The sequence below is a fragment of the Anolis carolinensis genome, chromosome 4, assembly GCF_035594765.1.
Source record: "Anolis carolinensis isolate JA03-04 chromosome 4, rAnoCar3.1.pri, whole genome shotgun sequence".
In the NCBI taxonomy this organism is placed as follows: Eukaryota; Metazoa; Chordata; class Lepidosauria; order Squamata; family Dactyloidae; genus Anolis; species Anolis carolinensis.
Window position 1 is genome coordinate 58,786,980 of NC_085844.1, and position 23,528 is coordinate 58,810,507.

The following is a 23,528-nucleotide window of genomic DNA, read 5'->3' on the forward strand; positions in this document are numbered from 1 at the left end:
AGATACAATATATTATATTATCAGCATAGCACAATATTAGCATTATATATTACTATATTGTACTATACCACTATACTGTAATATTTTTAGTAATAATATATAATTAATATTATTATATTGTATTATTATTATATTGTATTACATTATAATATTATTTATTTATTTATTTATTTATTTACAGCATTTATATTCCGCCCTTCTCACCCCGAAGGGGACTCAGGGTGGATCACATTACACATATAGGCAAACATTCAATGCCTTTTAACATAGAACAAAGACAAACAAACATAGGCTCCGAGCGGGCCTCGAACTCATGACCTCCTGGTCAGAATTATTCATTGCAGTTAATTGCAGCTGTCTTGCTCTCCCGCCTGCGCCACATTATATGTATACACAATATATTATATTATTACCATCGCACAATATTAGTAAATGAACAATTACAATATTTAAAAATAAAAACAATTTTAACCAACATAAACCTATCGGGATTTCAATGGGGTGTGGGCCTGCTTTTGACCAATGAGATAGTCAAGTAGGATTGTTGTTGTTGTGTGCCTTCAAGTCATTTCAGACTTTGGGCAAGCCTAAGTCTAAAACTGAGGGCAGGGGCCGGGTAAATGACCTTGGAGGGCCGCATCTGGCCCCCGGGCCTTAGTTTGGGGACCCCTGCTCTTGATTATAGTAGACAAGGACATTTTTATTGTCATTTTCATTTAAACATTAAGGTTGGTAAGTCCTTAATACAGCATATATGATACATTAACTACTTTAAGTAGGTATATTGCAGAACATAATGGTTGTTTGCACATCATGTTATAATTAATTTAACAAGCAGAAACAAGTGACAATGAGCTACAGGTACAGTATGCGCATGGGTGGGAGGAAAAGTGTAGATGTTTTTGCTTTAAAATAGCCTACCATGTTGTCCATACCAACACTAAGTATGGTTAATTGTTTTTTTAAAAGCCAACTTCTAACTCTCTTTACTGAAGATCATTTGTTTAAATTATCAATGGTTGAATTTAGCCACGATTCCGAATGTGAACTGTACAGCAAGCTGTGATTACAAAACAAAACAAAAACTTGAATTTTCCAGTGGTTGGGAGGGGGGAGGTGGCACAGCTTGCTAATACTGTTCATGTTGATAGTGAAGATGATTGATAGATAAAAAGTCCAAGGTCAAGAAGCTCTAAATCAAAACAAAGACCAAATAGAGAAATTGATGAGCAGCCCCAGGTCATAAATCCAAGATAAAAACAGCAGGGTCAGGTTGATCATCAAAGGGTGAACTGAAGGTTACTTTCAGTAGCTAGTCAGGAGGAACCTTTTTTGCTTTTAACAACACTCAGCTCAGCATACAACACATGCCCAGCAGTATTTAGAGAGCATATCTCACAACTGTGGGCACATAGCCTTTTGCTACACCAGACATTCGTCACTGTACTCAGATAAGGGGATGGTTCCTTTTTTGATAAAAATTAAGGTACAGTCGTCGTTGTCTCACTCATTCAGTCGTTTTTGACTCTTCGTGACCTCATGGACCAGTCCACACCAGAGCTCCCTGTCGGCCGTTGCCGCCCCCAGTTCCTTCAAGGACGAGCCAGTCACTTCAAGGATACCGTCCATCCATCTCGCCCTTGGTCGGTCTCTCTTCCTTTTTCCTTCCTTTCCCCCAGCATCATGATCTTCTCCAAGCTTTCCTGTCTTCTCATGATGTGGCCAAAATACATCAACTTTGCCTCTAATATCCTTCCCTCCAGTGAGCAATCGGGCATTATTTCCTGGAGGATGGACTGGTTGGATCTTCTTGCGGTCCAAGGTCCGCAGGGCTCCGTCCTGTGCCGCAGGGCTCCGTCCTGGGCCCGGTTCTGTTCAACATCTTTATTAACGACTTAGACGAAGGGTTAGAAGGCACGATCATCAAGTTTGCAGACGACACAAAACTGGGAGGGATAGCTAACACTCCAGAAGACAGGAGCAGAATTCAAAACGATCTTGACAGACTAGAGAGATGGGCCAAAACTAACAAAATGAAGTTCAACAGGGACAAATGCAAGATACTTCACTTCGGCAGAAAAAATGGAAATCAAAGATACAGAATGGGGGACGCCTGGCTTGACAGCAGTGTGTGCGAAAAAGACCTTGGAGTCCTCGTGGACAACAAGTTAAACATGAGCCAACAATGTGATGCGGCTGCTAAAAAAGCCAATGGGATTCTGGCCTGCATCAATAGGGGAATAGCGTCTAGATCCAGGGAAGTTATGCTCCCCCTCTATTCTGCCTTGGTCAGACCACACCTGGAATACTGTGTCCAATTTTGGGCACCACAGTTGAAGGGAGATGTTGACAAGCTGGAAAGCGTCCAGAGGAGGGCGACTAAAATGATTAAGGGTCTGGAGAACAAGCCCTATGAGGAGCGGCTTAAAGAGCTGGGCATGTTTAGCCTGCAGAAGAGAAGGCTGAGAGGAGACATGATAGCCATGTACAAATATGTGAAGGGAAGTCATAGGGAAGAGGGAGCAAGCTTGTTTTCTGCTGCCCTGCAGACTAGGACACGGAACAATGGCTTCAAAATACAGGAAAGGAGATTCCACCTGAACATCAGGAAGAACTTCCTCACTGTGAGAGTTGTTCGACAGTGGAACTCTCTCCCCGGGGCTGTGGTGGAGGCTCCTTCCTTGGAGGCTTTTAAGCAGAGGCTGGATGGCCATCTGTCGGGGGTGCTTTGAATGCGATTTCCTGCTTCTTGGCAGGGGGTTGGACTAGATGGCCCATGTGGTCTCTTCCAACTCTACTATTCTATGATTCTATGATTCTAAGGCACTCTCAGGATTTTCCTCCAGCACCATAATTCAAAAGTGTTTATCTTCCTTCGCTCAGCCTTCCTTATGGTCCAGCTCTCGCATCCATAGGTTACTATGGGGAATACCATTGCTTTCACTATGCGGATCTTCCTTGCCAGTGTGATGTCTCTGCTTTTCAGTATTTTATCGAGGTTGGCCATTGCTCTCATCCCAAGAAGTAGACGTCTTCTGATTTCCTGGCTGCAGTCTGCATCTGCAGTGATCTTCGCGCCTAGAAATATAAAGTCTGTCACTGCCTCCACGTTTTCTCCCTCTATTTGCCAGTTGTCAATCGGTCTGGTTGCCATGATCTTGGTTTTCTTGATGTTTAACTGCAACCCAGCTTTTGCACTTTCTTCTTTCACCTTGGTGATAAGGCTCCTCAGCTCTTCCTCACTTTCAGCCATCAGAGTGGTATCATCTGCATACCTAAGGTTGTTAATGTTTCTTCCAGAAATTTTAACTCCAGCCTTGGATTCATCAAGCCCCACATGTCACATGATGTGTTCTGCGTACAAGTTGAATAGGTAGGGCGATAGTATACAGCTCTGCCGTACTCCTTTCCCAATCTTGAACCAGTCTGTTGTTCCGTGGTTTGTTCTTACTGTGGCTACTTGGTCTTTATACAGATTTCTCAGAAGACAGACAAGGTGACTTGATATCCCCATACCACCAAGAACATGCCATAGTTTATTATGATCCACACAGTCGAAGTCTTTAGAATAGTCAATAAAGCAGAAGTAGATGTTTTTCTGAAACTCCCAGGCTTCCTCCATTATCCAGCGGATATTGGCAATTTGGTGTCTCGTTCCTCTGCCTTTTCTGAACCCAGCTTGGACATCTGGCAACTCTCGCTCCATGTATTGCTGGAGTCTGCCTTGCAGGATCTTGAGCATTACCTTACTGGCATGGGAAATAAGGGCCACTGTACAGAAGTTTGAGCATTCTTTAGCATTTCCCTTTTTTGGTATGGGGATATAAATTGATTTTTTCCAATCTGATGGCCAATCTTGTGTTTTCCATATTTGCTGGCATATGGCATGCATCACCTTGACAGCATCATCTTTCAAGATTTTAAACAGTTCAGCTGGGATCCCATCGTCTCCTGCTGCCTTGTTGTTAGCAGTGCTTCTTAAGGCCCATTCAACCTCACTTCTCAGGATGTCTGGTTCTAATTCACTCACCACACCGTCAAAGCTATCCTCTATATTATTATCCTTCCTATACAGATCTTCTGTATATTCCCACCACCTTTTCTTGATTTCTTCAACTTTTGTTAGGTCCTTACTATCTTTGTTTTTGATCATGCCCATTTTTGCCTGAAATTTGCCTCCGATGTTTCTGATTTTCTAGAAGAGGTCTCTTGTCCTTCCTATTCTGTTGTCTTCTTCCACTTCCATGCTTTGCTTGTTTAAAAATAGTTCCTTGTCTCTCCTGGCTAACCTCTGGAATTGTGCATTTAGTTGGGAATATCTCCCCCTATCGCTGTTTCCTTTCGCCTTCCTTCTTCTTGGGCTACTTCCAGTGTCTCAGCAGACAACCATTTTGCCTTCTTGGATTTCTTTTTCTTTGGGACGTACTTTGTTGCTGCCTCCTGAACAATGTTGTGAACTTCTGTCCATAGTTCTTCTGGGACTCTATTTATCAAGTCTAGTCCCTGAAATCTATTCTTCACTTCCACTGCATATTCATTAGGAATATTTGTGAGATCATATCTAATTGGTCTGTGTATTTTCCCCATTCTCTTTAGTCTGATTCTAAATTTTGCAATAAGAAGTTAGTGGTCTGAATTACAGTCAACTCCAGGTCTTGTTTTCACCGACTGGATGGATGTCTGCCACCTTTGGCTGCAGAGGATGTAGTCAATCTGATTTCGGTGTTGACCATCTGGTAAAGTCCATGTATAAAGCTGTCTTTTAGGTTGTTGGAAGAGAGTATTTGTTATGCACAGAGAGTTTTCCTGGCTAAATTCTATCAGCCTATGTCCTGCTTCGTTTGGTTGTCCCAGACCATGCTTGCCTGTGATCCCGGTTGTCGTTTGACTGTCCACCTTAGCATTCCAATCTCCTGTAATGAGAATAATGTCTCTTTTTGATGTGTTATCCAGTAGGTGCTACAGATCCTCATAGAACTGATCTAATTCTGCTTCTTCAGCTGCTGTGGTTGGGGCGTATATTTGGATCACTGTGATGTTAAACGGCTTGCCTTGAACTCGAATTGAGATCATTCTATCATTTTTTGGGTTGTATCCAATCACTGCTTTCACAACTTTATTATTAACTATGAAGGCTACTCCATTTCTTCAGTGTTCCTCTTGTCCGCAGTAGTAGATTTGGTGGTCATCTTTTGTGAAGTGGCCCATTCCAGTCCACTGACTCCCAAAATGTCAACCTTTAATCTTGACATCTCACTGATAACCACGTCCAGTTTGCCCTGGCTCATAGATCTTACATTCCAGGTTCCTATAGTGTGTTGATCTCTAGAACATCGGATTCGTCCTTCACCTCCAGCACCGTCGGCCGTTAGCCTTCCTTTCGGCTTTGAGCTAACTGCGTCATCACATCTGGGCCTACTTGGACTAGTCCTCTGCTCTTCCCCAGTAACATTTTGACCATCTTCCGACCTGGGAGTCCTATCTTCCGATGGTATACCGACATTTCTCTGGTTGTACCGATCCACTTAGTTTTCATGGCAGGAATACTGGGGTGGTTTGCCATTGCCTTCCCCAGGGATCGTATTTGGTCTGACCTCTCCACCATGACCTTCCCGTCTTGGGTGGCCCTGCACGGGTATAGCTCATGGCATCATCAAGGTGCACAAGCCCCAACACTGGTAACGATCCTTTGCTGGGGACAGTACTAACTCTTATCAAAAAAAGAACCACTACCTTCTCTGAGAGTGGTGAAAAGCAAGACCTTAGTCCCTCCCAGGAGAACCTAAAAGAACCACTGACTCCCCCCCCCCATGCTTGAAGAGCCATTGAGAGGAAGGATCTAATATTCATTGCCACCAGCAATTTCAAGCTCAGTCATTTAAAAAGGTCAGAAACAGCAACATGGTGGAGAGAATAAGTGGGTTGGTGCTGTTAAGTTCTTCAATCATGATCCCCCTGCAAAGTTTGTCTCTCAGATGATGAAGAACACTTATCGCAGCCGAGTTCAGAAGTTCAGCCTGGTGCAGGAAAAGTCTGCCTAAATGATCTAGCAACAGGTTCCTAACAGGTTCCTAACAGGAGCGAATTACAGGGAGCGGTCTACTCCCCTGTTTAAGGAGCTCCACTGGCTGCTGTTCACCTTCCGGACCCAATTCAAGATGCAGGTGTTGACCTACAAAGCCCTGAATGGTTTGGGACCCACTTACCTTTCTGACCGCATCTCCCCCTATGAACCCGCATGATCTCTTCATGCGCATCTCCCCCTATGAACCCGCCCTCCTCTCGCTTCCGCCTCCGTCACAAGTGCGGTTGGTGGGGACGAGGGAGAGGACCTTCTCCGTGGCAGCCCCCTGGCTCTGGAACGCACTCCCCAGGGAAATTAGGCAAGCTGCCACCTTAGAAGTGTTCAGGAAGAGCCTGAATACCCATTATTAATACATCAATACCCATTATTACCTGTATATAGAAAATTGTTGGTATTGTAACACTAATCTTTCATATAATCTTACTATATTCTCAGTCAATATATTCTGGAGATGTGTTTATTTACACTTTCATACTTTGTATTGCCTAATGAATTAGATTTTTAAATGAGTTGAATAAATACAATATTCACTGCTTGGTTGAATGTTAGCAGACGGCCTGATTACTCTAAGGTAGATATTTATTAAGAAGTTACTGTTTCTTTTAGACCACTTCCTGATGATCCAAAACATATAAAATGCAGAATCAAAGGATCAGATAAATTACAAATGTGTGAAACATTACAAAGTCAAATAGGTAAGTAACTGCAATTAGGGAAGGATGAATCTGTAGGTTTGATTGTTTCCTTGTTTTTCCATTTTTCATTTCCTTCTATCTATTGATCCTCCTGAAAAAATATACAATGCCTGTTTCCATGCTCATCTATCTTAACATGTACATTTCACATACTTTTGTCAAATAGCCAATTATTTGTGCACTTTTTCTATATTATACCTATTTTATATTGATTTTGAAGTAGTTTGTAAAATTTTGGAAGATATTATTATAACCATAGAATTAAATTCCAGTTTATATAGATTTCTGGAAATATAAATGTGTTTACTTAAGCATTAAATAAATGTATTATTCACCCCTAAGTAACTCTTGTTTTGTGGCTCCCAGTTCTGAGGAATATTCATTTCTTGGATGGAACACAGAGTGGCTTATAAGCTATAACAGCAGTGTATTGTCAATAAGTGGAAAAGTTTCCAATTCTGCTGCCTTTCCTTATTCACGAAAGTCTTGGGCAAATATCTACGTAGCTCAGAATAAATTATGTTTCTGTTACCATAGTTCATACTATAAGGAGCCTCCAGTGGCGCAGCAGGTTAAACTGCTGAGCTGCTGAACTTGCTGACCAAAAGGCCAGTGGTTCGAATCCAGGGAAGCGGGGGTGAGCTCCCGCTGTTAGCCCCAGTTTCTGCCAACCTAGCAGTTCGGAAGCATGCAAATGTGAGTAGATCAGTAGGTACTGCCCTACCTCCCCAAAAGAACTCAGGATGGTTTCCAACATATGCAAAGCATTCAATTGCCAATAGAAGACCATACAACAAGATAGACATCATAAAACAAAACATACAAACCTGCTAAAAACCATAAAAATTAAAATCCAGTTTTAGTCTATACAATCAGATGGGTTCAAAGTACCAGAATATCAGAGTGGACATGGCCATTATGGAGGGCTATGCAAAGGCTGATGCAACAGAGTGTCATAGGGCTGGGGAAGTGGATAAAGTGCAGAGCAGGGTCCTGACTGGCTACCAAGGGAGAGGGGCCTAGGGACTAATCATGCTCAAAATCCTGCTGAAAACACCAGGTTTTAAGGTCCCATCAGAAAGATGACAATGTAGGGGCTTGCCTGATCTCTCTGAGGAGGGTGTTCCAAAGTTAGGGGGGCACCACTGAGAAGGCCCACTCCCTTGTCCCCACTAGCCGCGCTTGTGATGGTGACGGGGGCAAAAGGAGGGCCTCCCCGGCGGATCTTAGAGCCTGCGCCGGATTTTAGGGGGAGATTGAATCACAAAGTTAGGCAGGGTCTAAGCCGTAACGGCGCTTCATACAGTCATGCTGGCCACATGGCCTTGGAGGTGTCTATGGACAATGCCGGCTCTTCGGCTTAGAAATGGAGATGAGCACCAATCCCCAGAGTCGGACATGACTTAATGTCAGGGGAAAACCTTTACCTTTACCATAGTTCATAATGCAGGTGGGTTAAATTTTATTTATTTATTTATTTATTTATTTAATTGTTGTGGTCTATGACCAGCCCCAAAAATGAACAAATGTCAGAATAAAAAGATACACATTTAAGGTATTAAGAAACACTGTCAAAAGCAAAGTTAAAACCCAGTATTGAATACCATAGTTAAAATGATAAACATTTATATGCTAAGATGATAATGGTAAATACTGAAATATTGAAATTTTCTAAGACAGCATCTTACGCCAACAAACTATTGCTGCTGCACAAAAGCTAGTGACTTTAGCTGTAGTGTTGATCAGCCAAAAGATAATCAAGATAAAACCTTACAGATCTCCCTGGTAAACTTTCTAAAATTGGATTTGCAAAATGTTTACCAAGATTTTGGTAAGAAAAACTACAGTAAAACATGTCCCGCAGTTTCCACTGTGCAGGTGGATCATCTCTAAGCAGACATCCTGCAAACTAATTGTGTGTAGCTGTTGTATATATAAATGCTATCACTTCTCATCAACCATATTGCTTCATGCTTTTGGAAGTGAACTAACATCTTTTTTATAGTTATAGTAGTATTTGTTTCACAATGTGTTGTATGACACCACTGTATGGTAAACAAACTGAAAAGAAGTGGACTGCTGTTTAGCAGGAACAACAGATGCATGTGCACAAACTTTGATGTGGAATCACTGATAAATTATTTTCCTTTTTTAAGTTGAATACTGTGACCTTATGTTTTGAGATGTTGTGGTTAGAATGTCAGGTCAAGATTGGCAAATCCAGGTTTCTTAGTCAAGATCATCACTGGGTGACCTTGACCATGTTCTCTCAGGAGGTGCATCTACACTGTAAAGTAAGTGCAGTTTGGTACCACTTTAATTGCTGTGATTCAGTGCTATGGAATCATGTCAGCTGCAGTTTTATGAGGTCTTTAGCCCAAAATGTGCTGGCACCTCAGCAAATGATAACTCCTAGGATTCTATAGCATTCAACCATGGCAGTTAAAGTGGTGTCAGACAGCAGTCTTTCTACAGTGATTAGGTGAACCCAAGGTTGTTTTGAGGAGGGCAAGTAGGGCTGTACTGCCTTGATCTTATTGGAGTAGAGGCAAGATATAAATATAACTAAGAAATAAAGAAAAAAATATTTGGCTTGATGACTTTAAGATTGTGCTTACCAAGATTTAAGACATTTTTAGGCTATAGTAGTTTTTAGAGCTAAGATACATAAAATACCCTTTGATAATTAAGGTGCTGTGCTCACTTGCCTGGAAATATGACTCCATAAACATTGTGAGACATATTTATGACAGAGAAATAAAATTGGATCAGTTTGCAAGAGCCATCTTGTCTGTACTCATGTCGTCTAGAGGTATAAACAGATATTGTCTCAATATAAAGTCAGGAAGGGCTATGGCTGTGTTTAATGTTCGATACAAGTTGCAATGCTATAATCTGTAGAGCATATCATACGTAGGTGGCCTTTGATGGTAGAAATCCTGAACCTATGAGAGGTTGCATCATACTTATTTATTTTGCCATTACAATATCAATATCCTCTCACCTTTTCATGCTTCTATGTGCATTCTTTTGAAGTGACACTACAGAGTCAATGAAGCAAGGTATGGGGGGGGAGTAGAGCCTAACTCTGGTCCTTTACTATAATGTTATACTTTAAATGATATCTTAGTTTATTTTACAAAGTATGCACTCATAATGTTTACATTTTCATTTTTAAGAGGTGATGATTACAGATCAGCATGGAAATCACATTCGAAATCTGACATCATCTTGTGTGACTTCATTGGGAATTTCTGGGAATGATCTGGATAAGTCAAGTCTGAAAATTGTTTGGCAGGTATACCACAATATAGTTTTTAAGTATATAAAAAGATTTGTATTCATTTTAACTATTGGGGGGGGGGGGGGAATATAGAAACAGAAATATGGAAACACGTAAGATGACATATTTTTTTCATTATCAAGGAATGAAGCAAGTGAATTCAGCAAATGTAGAAAAAGTCTTCCAGAACCTAAAATTAGACATATATTTTTCTCTTTGTTCCTTATAGAGAGATACGTAAACATAAAGAAAAATATCTCAAGTCTTAGTTTTACAGAACACACCACAATACGGTTTGAACAATAATTTCTTGTAGTAACCTTCTAAGAAAATAGTCAGTTCTGAAAAGACTGCATGAAGTTAAAACAGATTGTCATTCTCAGGAAGAATTATCTTTCTGACACCAGCTTTTGTCAACTTTCTAAATCATCATGATAGTGATGGCTTTAGTCAGTATTGAATTCATGTATTGTTTTGTGATTCTCCAGTTGAGTACAGACACACATTTTCTTAGGAGATATGTGGCATGCAAGAGGTTTAACCCATTTTAAAAAGGCACAGAGATGCCATTCATGTCATCTTCTTTACCAAGCGGCCAGGTATCACATGATTTATTTTTTCTTGCTTTCTCCAGCTCTTGCCTCCACTATTTGGATTCTTCTCAAGCATTGTTGCTGCCCCTTTGTCTGCCTGTCCTATTCTAATAATCATGGTGGTGATGGGCTTCCTTTTTTTTAGATCATTCAAGTTGTTATCTTTGTTCACTACCTTCTAGTGATCACAATTCTGGGTCCTGAGGTCTTCCAGCCTCCAAAATCCACTTTTATTCATGAAAACCAGGATTAAGGGTATTTTCAATGCCTTGGCCTTTTCTGTTTGTTAGCATATTTATCCATTTTTCCTCAAGCTTCTAGACAACTTTCTAAACCATTTGGGAAACTTTTGTTTTCTGGAAGCAGGGTTCCATTTTGTGAACAAAGTTTTTCTTGCCTTCTGAGATCAGCTTTGCTTTAATGACAAAATGTGTAATACAGGCTGAGAATCTCTTATCTAGAATTCCAAAAACCTCCAAAATTGTCCATGTGGACAATCATGTGAGTGACTGGGATAAAGACCCCTTTGTTTTCTCATGGTTTAGAAAACTTTATTTCATGCACAAAATTATTACAAATATTGAGTATAAAATTACCTTCAAACTATGTGTATAAGATTTATATGAAGCTTAAATGAAATTTGTTTTTAGACTTGAATTCCATTTGCAGAATATCTTAGTGTATACGTAAATGCAAATACGCCATAGATATCCAAAAATTTTAAAAAATTAATAGACTTCTGGATCCAAGCATTTCGGATAAGGGATTCTTATCTTTTATATATAAAATTTGAATTCTGTTTAAATAGATACATATGTTTATTCATTACTGTGAAATATTTGTAATCACATTTTGACTGAGAAGAAAATTCTGCGTTATTTTCTTTATCTTGATTTTATGTTCCTTTGTAGGAAGATACCCAAACTATTTGTGTCACGGGTATCAGATTTAAGACATGTCCGCCTGGAATCAAAGAACTGTGCTTTGCTTGGCATGAATTTTCTCATTTTGTGAGATTAAATTTGGTGGGAGGACCTCCAGCTAAATTGCTTCTTATTGATTGGACAGACTTAGAGGAGGTGAGTTTGTGTCATGTGATTAACTTAAGTATGCCATTCAGCTAGTACTCCATAATGAATATAAGTTATTAATGTTTGATTAATATAGAATACTTAACGTATTCTAAAGCATGAAAAGAAAAATTGGATCAAAAATAATAATTTATATCAAAATATCCATTAGGATTAGGAAGTGCGCATCTTACTTTCTCAGCTATCTCTTTACTGTAAATTGATATTAGATTACATAGCAGCAAATATATTTTTTACAGGATGCAGAGCTCAAATAGTTTCTTTTTCTGTTTCTAGCCTGTGCCAGTGATTAATGGCAAAGAACTACACAAACCTCTTATACTCCAAGTCTGTGATCAGTGGAATAACCCATCTTCTGAATCTAATGTCAGAATCAACCTTTTAAAAGCTTCCAGCGTAAAGGTACTTTGAGTTTGACTGTCACACACGTCCCTGTTACATCTCATATTATATGCTTTGAAACGGTAGTTGTATCATTTTTAAGGAATTCAAAATATGTAATTTTTAGAACAGTCAATTGATATATGTAGTGCCATCAGAAGGCAAGTAAAGGCAGGGGAAAAACAGGGAAGAATTTATGAAACTATAAAACAAGACTAAAAATGCATCTATAGAGGGACTTGAAGAAAATAAGAGAAGGAGCATAATGAAGTATTTTGAGAGGCAATAATATAAAGTAGAAAGGACAGATTATTTTGAGAGAGCAGGACACATTCAGATAGGGGAGAATTAAGGAGGACAAGATATACAGAACTTTGAAAGTAAGGATGATGAAACTTATGTTGAAATTAGAAACAACCAATTTTAAAATATGAAAAATTTAAAATATATGTTTAACATTTACATTGCATCTTTTTGCATACTCTGGAATCCCACTGTATGTAACCTTACAAAATATCAGAAGCATGTGCGGATTGTTGAATAATAATGTAAGGATGATCAAAGTACACATTTGAAAGATATGCAAACAACAAGTTTTTTGCAAGCTATATATTACATAATTATAGAACTAATATATTAAGAGAGGGAATGCGAGATCAGGTTCTTCAAATTATGCAGAATAAGTTCACCCAATAATCATCCTTTAGTTGTTTGCTTATGTTGAGCCAAGTATCAGTTTGTAGAAGAGAAAAATGGATGACCCAAACAATTACCATCTGGTTAGCCTCATGTCTATACCAGGCAAGATTCTGGAAAAGATAAATAAGGAAGTGGTCTGCAAACACTTAGAAACAAATGCAGTCATTGCTAATACTCAACAAGGATTTACCAAAAACAAATCATGCCAGACTAATCTGATCTCTTTTTTTGATAAAGTTACAAGCTGGGTAGATGCAGGGAATGCCGTCGATGTAGCATACCTGGATTTCAGTAAGGCCTTCGACAAGGCAAACAAGTTAGTCAAATGTGGGCTAGGCAAAACTACAGTTAGGTGGATCTGTAATTGGCTAAGTGAACAAACCCAAAGGGTGCTCACAAATGCATCTTCTTCATCTTGGAAAGAAGTCACGAGTGGAGTGCCGCAGGGTTCCGTCCTGGGCCCGGTTCTGTTCAACATCTTTATTAATGACTTAGATGAAGGGTTAGAAGGCACAATCATCAAGTTTGCAGACGACACCAAACTGGGAGGGATAGCTAACACTCCAGAAGACAGGAGCAGACTTCAAGGATGCCACCATCATCACCCTTTTCAAGAAAGGGGATAGAACAGACTGCGGGAACTATTGCGGTATCTCCCTTCTAACCTCCGCTGGGAAAATCCTCGCAAGAATCCTTACAAACCGCCTTCTCCCTGTCTCAGAAGACACCCTCCCAGAATTCCAGAATGGCTTCCGTCCCTCCAGAGGAACAGTGGACATGATCTTCACTGCATGACAGCTCCAAGAAAAATGCAGGGAACAAAATCAACCTCTGTACATGGCATTCATTGACCTTGCAAAGGCATTCGACACAGTGAATCGCAGCGCTCTTTGGACCATCCTCCAAAAAATTGGGTGCCCTGACAAATTTGTGAACATCCTGCGGCTCCTCCATGATGACATGATGGCAACAGTCTTGGACAGCAACGGCTCCCAAAGTGACCCATTTAAGGTGGAATCAAGTGTCAAGCAGGGATGTGTTATTGCCCTTACCTTATTTTCCATCTTAATCGCTATGATACTTCACCTTGTTGATGGGAAGCTTCCCACCAGTGTGGAAATCATCTATCGGACAGATGGCAAGCTATTTAACCTCAGCAGACTAAGCCAAAACCAAGGTCACCACAACATCTGTTATAGAACTCCAATATGCCGATGACAACGTAGTCTGTGCGCACTCAGAAGTAGACCTACAAGCCACTCTAAACACCTTCGCAGAAGCATACGAGAAGCTCGGCTTCTCATTGAACATCGAGAAAACCAAAGTGCTCTTCTAACAGGCACCAGCTAATCCCTCTGCAATGCCAGGAATACAGCTTAATGGTGTAACATTAGGAAACGTTGACCATTTCCGCTACCTTGGCAGCCACCTCTCCACAAAAGTCAACATTGACACTGAAATACAACACCGCCTGAGCTCTGCGAGCGCAGCATTTTTCAGAATGAAGCAGAGAGTGTTTGATGACCGGGACATCCGTAGAGATACCAAGGTGCTTCTTTATAAAGCCATTGTCCTCCCAACCCTGCTCTACGCCTGCGAAACGTGGACGGTCTACAGACATCACACCAAACTCCTGGAGCGTTTCCATCAGCGTTGCCTCAGAAAAATCCTGCAAATCTCTTGGGAAGACAGGCGGACAAATGTCAGCGTGCTGGAAGAAGCAAAGACCACCAGCATTGAAGCGATGCTCCTACGCCATCAACTCCGCTGAACTGGCCACGTTGTCCGAATGCCCGATCACCTTCTCCCAAAGCAGTTGCTCTACTCAGAACTCAAGAACGGGAAACGTAATGTTGGTGGGCAGGAAAAGAGATTTAAAGATGGACTTAAAGCCAACCTTAAAAACTGTGGCATAGACACTGAGAACTGGGAAGCCCTGGCCGTTGAGCACTCTAATTGGAGGTCAGCTGTGACCAGCAGTGCTGCGGAGTTCAAAGAGGCACGAATAGAGGGCTTAAGGGAGAAACATGCCAAGAGGAAGGAGCGTCAAGCCAACCCTGACCGGGACCGTCTTCCACCTGGAAACCGATGTCCTCACTGCGGAAGAACATGCAGATCAAAAATAGGTCTCTTCAGCCATCTATGGACACACGAGGGATAGCCTAAATAAGTAAGTAAGTACTCCAGAAGACAGGAGCAGAATCCAAACTGATCTTAACAGATTAGAGAGATGGGCCGAAACTAACAAAATGAAGTTCAACAGGGAGAAATGCAAGATACTTCACTTCGGCAGAAAAAATGAAATGCAAAGATACAGAATGGGGGACAATGCCTGTCTCTACAGCAGTATGTATGAAAAAGATCTTGGAGTCCTCGTGGACAACAAGTTAATGCTACCCCTCTATTCTGCCTTGGTCAGGCCACACCTGGAATACTGTGTCCAATTCTGGGCACCACAGTTGAAGGGAGATGTTGACAAGCTGGAAAGCGTCCAGAGGAGGGCGACTAAAATGATCAAGGGTCTGGAGAACAAACCCTATGAAGAGCGGCTTAAAGAGCTGGGCATGTTTAGCCTGCAGAAGAGAAGGCTGAGAGAAGACATGATAGCCATATACAAATATGTGAGGGGAAGTCATAGGGAGGAGGGAGCAAGCTTGTTTTTTGCTGCCCTGCAGACTAGGAACAATGGCTTCAAACTACAGGAAAGGAGATTCCACCTGAACATCAGGAAGAACTTCCTGACTGTGAGGGCTGTTCAGCAGTGGAACTCTCTGTCCCGGACTGTGGTGGAGGCTCCTTCTTTGGAGGCTTTTAAGCAGAGGCTGGATGGCCATCTGTCAGGGGTGCTTTGAAATAGATTTTCCTGCTTCTTTCAGGGGGTTGGACAGGATGGCCCGTGAGGTCTCTTCCAACTCTACGATTCTATGATTCTATGATTCAGGAATAAAAAGAACAAAATGTATTTTCATTTATTTTCTAGTATTTCTTTCCCAGGATCAGTACCATGTTAATATGGAAAGTTGCAACTTTATCAGTTCTTGTACTTAATCTACATAGGCAAAATATCTAATTTGAGAAAACAGAGAAAAATTAAGTCTTCTTTTCAGTAACTGCTACAGATACTTCTTTGTCATTAAGAAAAATACAATTTTGTTGACAGATTACACCTTCAAATCTGCTTCTTAAAACAGATGAAAATGGTAGAGCAAATTTTGGAATTGTTACTATTCATGCCCCTAGGTGAGTGATTAAAGCATTTCATTTTAAATCAAATATGTTAGAGATACACATTTAAATTTCTGGCATTATTCTGTAATAAAATAGAAGATATTGGTGTATATTTTACTTTAGAAATAGCTGTCTTGCCATTGACACACATATCAATACCAGTTTAACAATGAGGAACTGCTAGGTTTAGCATCTGGGTACAAGAAGCTGTGTGTCAAAAGTGATGCCTTCTCCATGTTAAAATCAGGGTAAGGAGAGTCAGAACGCAGACTCACTGGTGATTGGGATTTGTCAGTTAAATGTGGGATTTAGATTATGACACAAAGTGGTAGATTCAATGTAAGGTATTATTATTATCCTAATTGTATAACTTTTAAAATGTTCCGTGTTCAAGGGTATTAATATCAAGGCTGAGGTTGAGATGAGCCGAAGACCACCATTCATTTATAAAGAAAACTAAAGTCTTAATTCTTTCAAGGTCTGTCCAAGATAACAAAATTGCAAAAACACAAAATTGATAATGATGAGACAAAAGACAATAGTCATCACATGCCCAGTAGTCATTTGTTCATGATGTCTGCTCTAGGGAAGAGCTAATTTACCATACACATAGCCAATTCTAAAATGTGATACGATCTTTCTCACTGGATTCATACATATCAGAACTTCTCAGGCTTTTAAGTATGAAGGACTTGCTACGCTTTTTTCTCCCAATTGCCAGGCACCAGCACTATGTATGTGCTCTTTATGTACAATTGTTTCTTTCTGTCATTGAGACTTAGCCAGAATTCTTGGCGAGATGCGAGCCACCACATGTGCTCTAGACCCTTGCCCTTCGTGGCTCATAAAACAGGCTAGAGAGGGATTAGTGGAGTGGGTCAGGAAAGTGATTAACACCTACATCAGGACAGGGTCCCCACATGCCTCAAGGAGGCTGTGGTAAGACCATTTCTTTAAAAACCTTCCTTAGACCCCTCTGTACTGGACAACTACAGACCAGTCTCCAACCTCCCATTTTTAGGCAAGGTTCTGGAGCATATGGTGGCTTCTCAGCTCCAACAGTTCTTGGATGAAGTAGATTATCTAGGTAAATTTCAGTCTGGTTTCATGCCTTGTTATGGGACAGAGACAGCTTTGGTCACCTTGATGGATGACCTACTTAGAGAACTAGACAGGGGGAGTGTGTCCCTGTTGGTTCTCCTGGATCTTTCAGCAGCTTTCAATACCATCGACCATAGTATCCTTCTGGGTTGCCTTTCTGGGATGGTGCTTGGGGATACTGTTCTTCATGGCTCTGTTCCTTCCTGGAGGGACGTTCTCACAAGGTGGTGCTGGGGGACTTCTGTTCGATTCCTTGGCCAATGGCCTGTGGAGTCCCTCAGGACTCTGTGCTGTCCCCCTTGCTATTCAACATATACATGAAACTGCTGGGAGAGGTCATCCAGAGTTCTGGAGTACAATGCCATTATACGCTGATGACACCCAATTTTATCACTCCTTTTCACCTAATTCCAATGAATCAGTTTGCACAGTTAAAGCTACTGCTCCAACTGCGCCCGTTCCTGGAGAAGTCATATCTGGCCACAGTGGTACATCCTGGATGGACTACTGTAATGCGCTCTACATGGGGTTGCCTTTGAAAAGAGCTTAGACATTTCAGTTGGTCCAAAGAGCAGCAGCCAAACTGCTAACTGGGGCTGGCTACAGGGAGCATACAGCTCCTCTCTTGGAACAGCTCCACTGGCTGCCAACACTTTTCTGAGCACAATTCAAAGTGCTGATTTTGACCTACGAAGCCCTATATGGCTCTGATCCAGGTTATCTGAAGGACCACAACTCTTTCTATGAACCTGGGACACATCTACGATCTACTGAGGAGGGCCTTCTCTTGGGCCTACCACCCATTCAAGCATACTTAGTGGGAACACGGGAGAGGGCCTTTTTGGTGGCTGCTCCCAGGCTGTGAAACTCCTAAGAGAAACCAGAATTGCCCCATCTGTTGTTATTAAATTGTTTTTTAATTTTTGTATTGTTCTTTTCAGACTGTTTAATGTGGATAGATGTTAGCTGCCATGAGTCCCCATGGGGAGAAAGGCGGGATATAAATAAAGATGATAATAATAATAATAATAATTAGTGAGAGATTGACATTGGTGCTGGGACCACCGCTTTGAGTAACACTGATAGAAGTAACTTCATATACTCCTGTTAGAATATTTTGAAAGGGTTTTTAAATGGAAGATTTTGTAAGTTTTGGCTATTCTTCTATTTTTCAGAGGAGAGCATGTGATGCAGTTTAAAGCCTTGTATAATAGAAACACATTGTACTGCCCAGTAATTAAATTAAATGTTCTGCCTGATCCTGAGAAACCTATATGTTTGAATGTCAAGTATGACAAGGATGCTATCTTTATAGCTGGAAGTACCTTTCCTGGTAAGTACTTCTTGACATTTTAATAAAACAATTTCGAAGGTCTTTCCTTTTTTTCCCCATTGTCGAATCCAGTAGTTCCTAGATTTGAGTCCTGATAAGTTGTTCCTCTTCAGCAAGTGTGTGCAGTAGTCACGGATTCTGGAAGCTTTGGTTCAATTAACATTTGGGGATTCTTTCTTAATAACTACAGTAGAGTCTCACTTATCCAAGCCTCTGCATAATCCAAGCCATTTTTGTCGTCAATGTTTTCAATATATTGTGATATTTTGGTGCTAAATTCGTAAATACAGAAATTACAACATAACATTACTGCGTATTGAACTACTTTTTCTGTCAAATTTGTTGTATAACATGAAGTTTTGGTGCTTAATTTGTAAAATCATAACCTAATTTGATGTTTAATAGGCTTTTCCTTAATCCCTCCTTATTATCCAAGATATTTGCTTATCCAAGCTTCTGCCTGCCCGTTTAGCTTGGATAAGTGAGACTCTACTGTACTGTAATTCTAAGTAGCAGTGAATTGGAATATTATTATTATTATTATTATTATTATTATTATTATTATTATTATTATTATCTTTTACTTGGTGTTTGCTTTTCTAGCAGAAGCTTCTCGTCATTTGGAAACAGGATTTTAGAACAAATACTTCACTACAGAGCTGACTCTACACTACTGTAGGCTGCAGATCATAAACATTTATTTTATTCAAGTGTCTTTACTTAAAGCAGGAACTGTTTATTTGACTCTTTCTGCTTCTTGTGCAAGATATACTTCATAGTATCATATTATGGGCTGACAGCCAGTAAATCAGGAGTCATGACAATAACAAAATCAGCCCTTTACAGCTAATCTCTAAAATGATTGAGAACACAGAGTTGAAAAATTATTTCTGCTAGAGAAAATGATTCAGAGGAGCTTCAAGTGTCATTTCAGTCACAAAAGAGATCTACAAAACAATAGGCAATTAAGGCAAAATATACACACTATAAAATAATGATTAAACATAAAAATCCAGAGTTACCAAGAGGTATAGAACTATTTTTCTTAAGGCATGTCAACAGATAAAACATATCACTTTAGGCCAACATATTGCATTTGTAAGTTCTCAGGTGGAGCTGACTGTTATTCAGCTTTGATTTATTTTAATGTAATTGTTTCTAATTAAATAGTTTTGGTGTTTGTAATCTTACTGCCATTTTAATAGCTTTATTATTTATATCCCACTTTTTCTGAAGGGAAAACATTGCTATATAAATTGAGGATGATTTATAAAAATGCAAAATACAATCAAATTCAATTAATTTTGTAAACATCTTATAGTTTTTTGCTTACACATATCTCTAGCTAATATTTTGCTTCCACATTTTTGATATGGAATGTCTTCTCTTTTTCTATGTAGATTTCATGGTTAGTGTTATTTCTGAAGCTAACAACATTATTGTAAATGTAAATCCAGGAAGAATTTGCATGAAAATGTGGGAAGGACAAAGAAGCGCAACTTTATCACAAAATGTAAGTTAGAGGAAATATCAGTATTCGAGAGAATGGAAAAATAGGTTACATATAGTTATGGTGCATGGAAACTATTAAGATTCATGATGAGGAATTACCATATACTCCATATTTACTTGTGTCTCTCTTTTGGCTAAATTACATTGCCAAATTTGAGGTGTGCATTAGATTTGATGGTGCATAAGAATTGCTCACATAAACCCACCTATGTGAAAAGGCCTGGAGGAACCTGGAACTCTAGTGGTTGGATAGGTAGGCCAGGGGCATTCCCAGCCTCAGGGCTCTGTGAATCTCGAAGAAGGAGGAGGAGTGCCCGATGACTTGGTCATTCCTGCCACTTAGCTGTAGATCCTGCCTCCTGGGTGGCCTTCACCCCACTCAGTTTCATGCAGTTCCCAACTAGCCCCATTCATGAGGCCTTCAAAACCTCCTCAGTTTTCAAGGCCTTGGGAATGAGACTAGTAAGGAATTGTGTAAGGCTGGCAACTTCATTCATGCTGCCTGTGGTGTTGAGCACATTACATTTGAGGGCAAATCTGTTTTGAAGGTGTAATATGCACCTTCAAAATTCAGATACATATTACATTCAGTGGTGCATTATACTTAAGTAAATACAGTACTAATGTATAAGTTGATCTCATATACATTGTAAATAAATTTGGGGACCAAAATTATGGATTTTTATATGATCTGTGTGTAAGTCAAAGGTAAGTCAAATTCTGCAAAGACCACCTCAGTACCAGACACCCATGGCCAGTGGCATTATTTTCCCACTCAGCCATTCAGAAAGGCCAGAAATGGTGCCACAGCAAAGAGAGTAGAGATGGTTAGTGCTTCTTTTAGCTTCTTCCAGGACAGTCTAGGCTCTCGCTTTTTGCCACTCAAGAAATAGAAATGATAAAAGTTAAAATCAACTCAGGTTTTAGAGGTTGATTTCTTCACTTAAATTTATAGACTTATACATGAGTATATAAGGTAGATGTTATCCCCTATTCTACTGTATCTGTTTAAAAAGAAAGGTTATATAGTGAGCCTTTCCAAATAAAATTATTTACCTTGTTTGTTTGTTGTAATTATACCAAGCTTTTCATTCATAAAGATTTTCAGAGCAGCTTACAAATTGTTAGAATTGCATGCTAAAACAATTTAATGCTAACTTCATGTAACACCCATATAATGTGATCACTTTTAGCAGGACTTGCACAAGTAATTGCTAAGCTTCTGATCTAAGAACAATGAAATAACATGAGATGGATCTGTAATACAGTGGTAGAAAAATCCAAGCTAAATCTGGTCAAATACAGGACAGATATTGTCATAATTAATCTGTGGTGGGTAATAGTAGCAAAGAACTAGGTCTTCCCCATCCCCAGGCCATCTTGTTAGTGTTAGCCATTCAAACTTTCTTGGTGGTGCAGTGTTTTTTTTCAGTGATACTGAATTGTATTTATTTATCTTTTGATAATGCCCATTTGGATAAATTGATTATTTTGATCTGGAAATTTAGGAGAAATTATTAGAAGTATTATCATTAAAATAATAATATAATAATTAAAATAAAATAATCATTAAAAAGTAGGACTGAATAATATCTGGAAGTTTATTTTAAATATATTGTAGAAGAAGTTCGGTATCTGTGAAGTATTTTCAAGCATTAACAAGAAGTTGGAAATCGTTTTGTTTTCAAAAGGTACCAAATCCAAAAAACCTGAAAAATGAATTACAGGTAACAAACAGACTTTGCTTGGAAAACTGCATTTTACAGCAAAAAAACATAAACAAAACAAAAACATACCATCAGCTCCTGACACACACAAAAAGTGTAATTCATGGTTTTAAAGTCTTACCGTATTGTATTGTTAATAAGAATATTTGTTAAATACTTTTTAAAATAAATGGTACATTGTTAATTAATGGAGTGCTTTTCTTTGCTACTGAATTTTATTTACTTACGTTATATGTTAATGTTTCTGAGCCACGAAATTTCACAAAATTATTTTAAAATGTTGTCATAAGTAACCTCTTCCTTTTTTTCAGGTTACAACATTTGGCTGCTCCAAAAAAAAAGATGACAAGGACGAAGGCTTTTTCTACTTCAGGTAAAAATATTTTTAAGTTGTAATATTTCAGATAGTTTTTTTTCAGAACTAAATTATTATGTTCTGAATAAATACGCAACTTTTATTTCTCAACATGCCCTGGCAGCAACCTGTCACTAAATTAACATTATCCTTTTAATTTTAACCTTTCACAAAAACAATATGTGATATAGCCATTTAAAGCATTTCTAATGAATACTTTTTAAGGAGGCTACAAAATTAATATCAAGAAATTGGTAACCAGGGTTGTTGTGTGTCTTTCGGGCTGTGTGGCCATGTTCCAGAAGCATTCTCTCCTGACGTTTCGCCCACATCTATGGCAGGCATCCTCAGAGGTTGTGAGGTATGGAGAAAACTAAGCAAAGAGGTAAATATATATCTGTGGAAAGTCTAGGGTGAGAGAGGTCAGGGTGAATGTTGTGTAGTTAATCACTTTAATTAGCATTGAAAAGCTTATCTGCTGTCTTCTTCCTGCCTCTGGGGCATCCTTTGTTTAGAGTCGTTAACTGCCCTAGGTTGATTCATGTCTGGAAATCCTCTGTTTTCAGAGTATTGCTTTTTATTTACTGTTCTGATTCTTGAGTTTTTTAATAGTGGTAGCCAGATTTTGTTCATTTTCATGGTTTCTTCCTTTCTGTTGAAGTTGTCCACATGCTTGTGGATTTCAATGGCTTCTCTGTGTAGTCTGACATGATAGTTGTTAGAATGGTCCAGCATTTTTGTGTTCTCAAATAGTATTCTGTGTCCAGGCTGTTTCATCAAATGCTCTGCTATGGCTGATTTCTCTGGTTGAATTAGTCTGCAGTGCCTTTCATGTTCTTTGACTCTTGTTTGGGCGCTGCGTTTGGTGGTCCCTATGTAGACTTGTCCACAGCTGCATGGTATCCGGTAGACTCCTGCAGAAGAGAGAGGATCCCTCTTGTCCTTCGCCGACCGTAGCATTTGTTGGATTTTCTTCGTGGGTCTGTAGATAGTTTGTAGGTTGTGCTTCTTCATCAGCTTCCCTATGCGGTCAGTAGTTCCCTTGATGTATGGTAAGAACACCTTTCCTCTGGGTGGATCTTTGTCTTGACTCTCATGGCTTGTTCTTGGCCTTGCAGCTCTTCTGATATCTGTGGTGGAGTATCCATTGGCCTGTAGAGCCCAGTTTAGGTGGTTGAGTTCACCTTGGAGGAGGTGAGGTTCGCAGATTGGTAACCCTTATCCGAAAAGCTTGGGACCAGGAGTGTTTTGGATTTTGGATATTTTCAAACTTTGGAATTCACATATATGTGCCTAATGAGATATATTTGAGATGGGATCTTAGTCTAAACACAAAATGAATTTATGCTTCATATCCTACTTTTATACATAGCCTGAAGCTAATTTTAGACAATATCTTAAATAATTTTGTGCATGAAACAAGGTTTACGTATATTGACTCAGAA

General features: G+C 39.6%; 1 protein-coding gene across 2 annotated transcripts in view; it reads left to right on the forward strand.

Annotated features, from left to right (window-relative positions):
• smchd1 (structural maintenance of chromosomes flexible hinge domain containing 1) overlaps positions 1-23,528 on the forward strand; it is a 114,324-nt gene that overhangs the window by 55,781 nt on the left and 35,015 nt on the right. For both annotated transcript variants that reach the window (XM_062980466.1, XM_062980467.1), the window contains 8 exons: positions 6,692-6,780; positions 9,960-10,078; positions 11,568-11,735; positions 12,024-12,149; positions 15,988-16,067; positions 18,332-18,489; positions 19,890-20,002; positions 22,040-22,101. In XM_062980466.1, the coding sequence (XP_062836536.1) occupies positions 6,692-6,780; positions 9,960-10,078; positions 11,568-11,735; positions 12,024-12,149; positions 15,988-16,067; positions 18,332-18,489; positions 19,890-20,002; positions 22,040-22,101 (915 nt within the window). The remainder of the gene's footprint in view (positions 1-6,691; positions 6,781-9,959; positions 10,079-11,567; positions 11,736-12,023; positions 12,150-15,987; positions 16,068-18,331; positions 18,490-19,889; positions 20,003-22,039; positions 22,102-23,528) is intronic.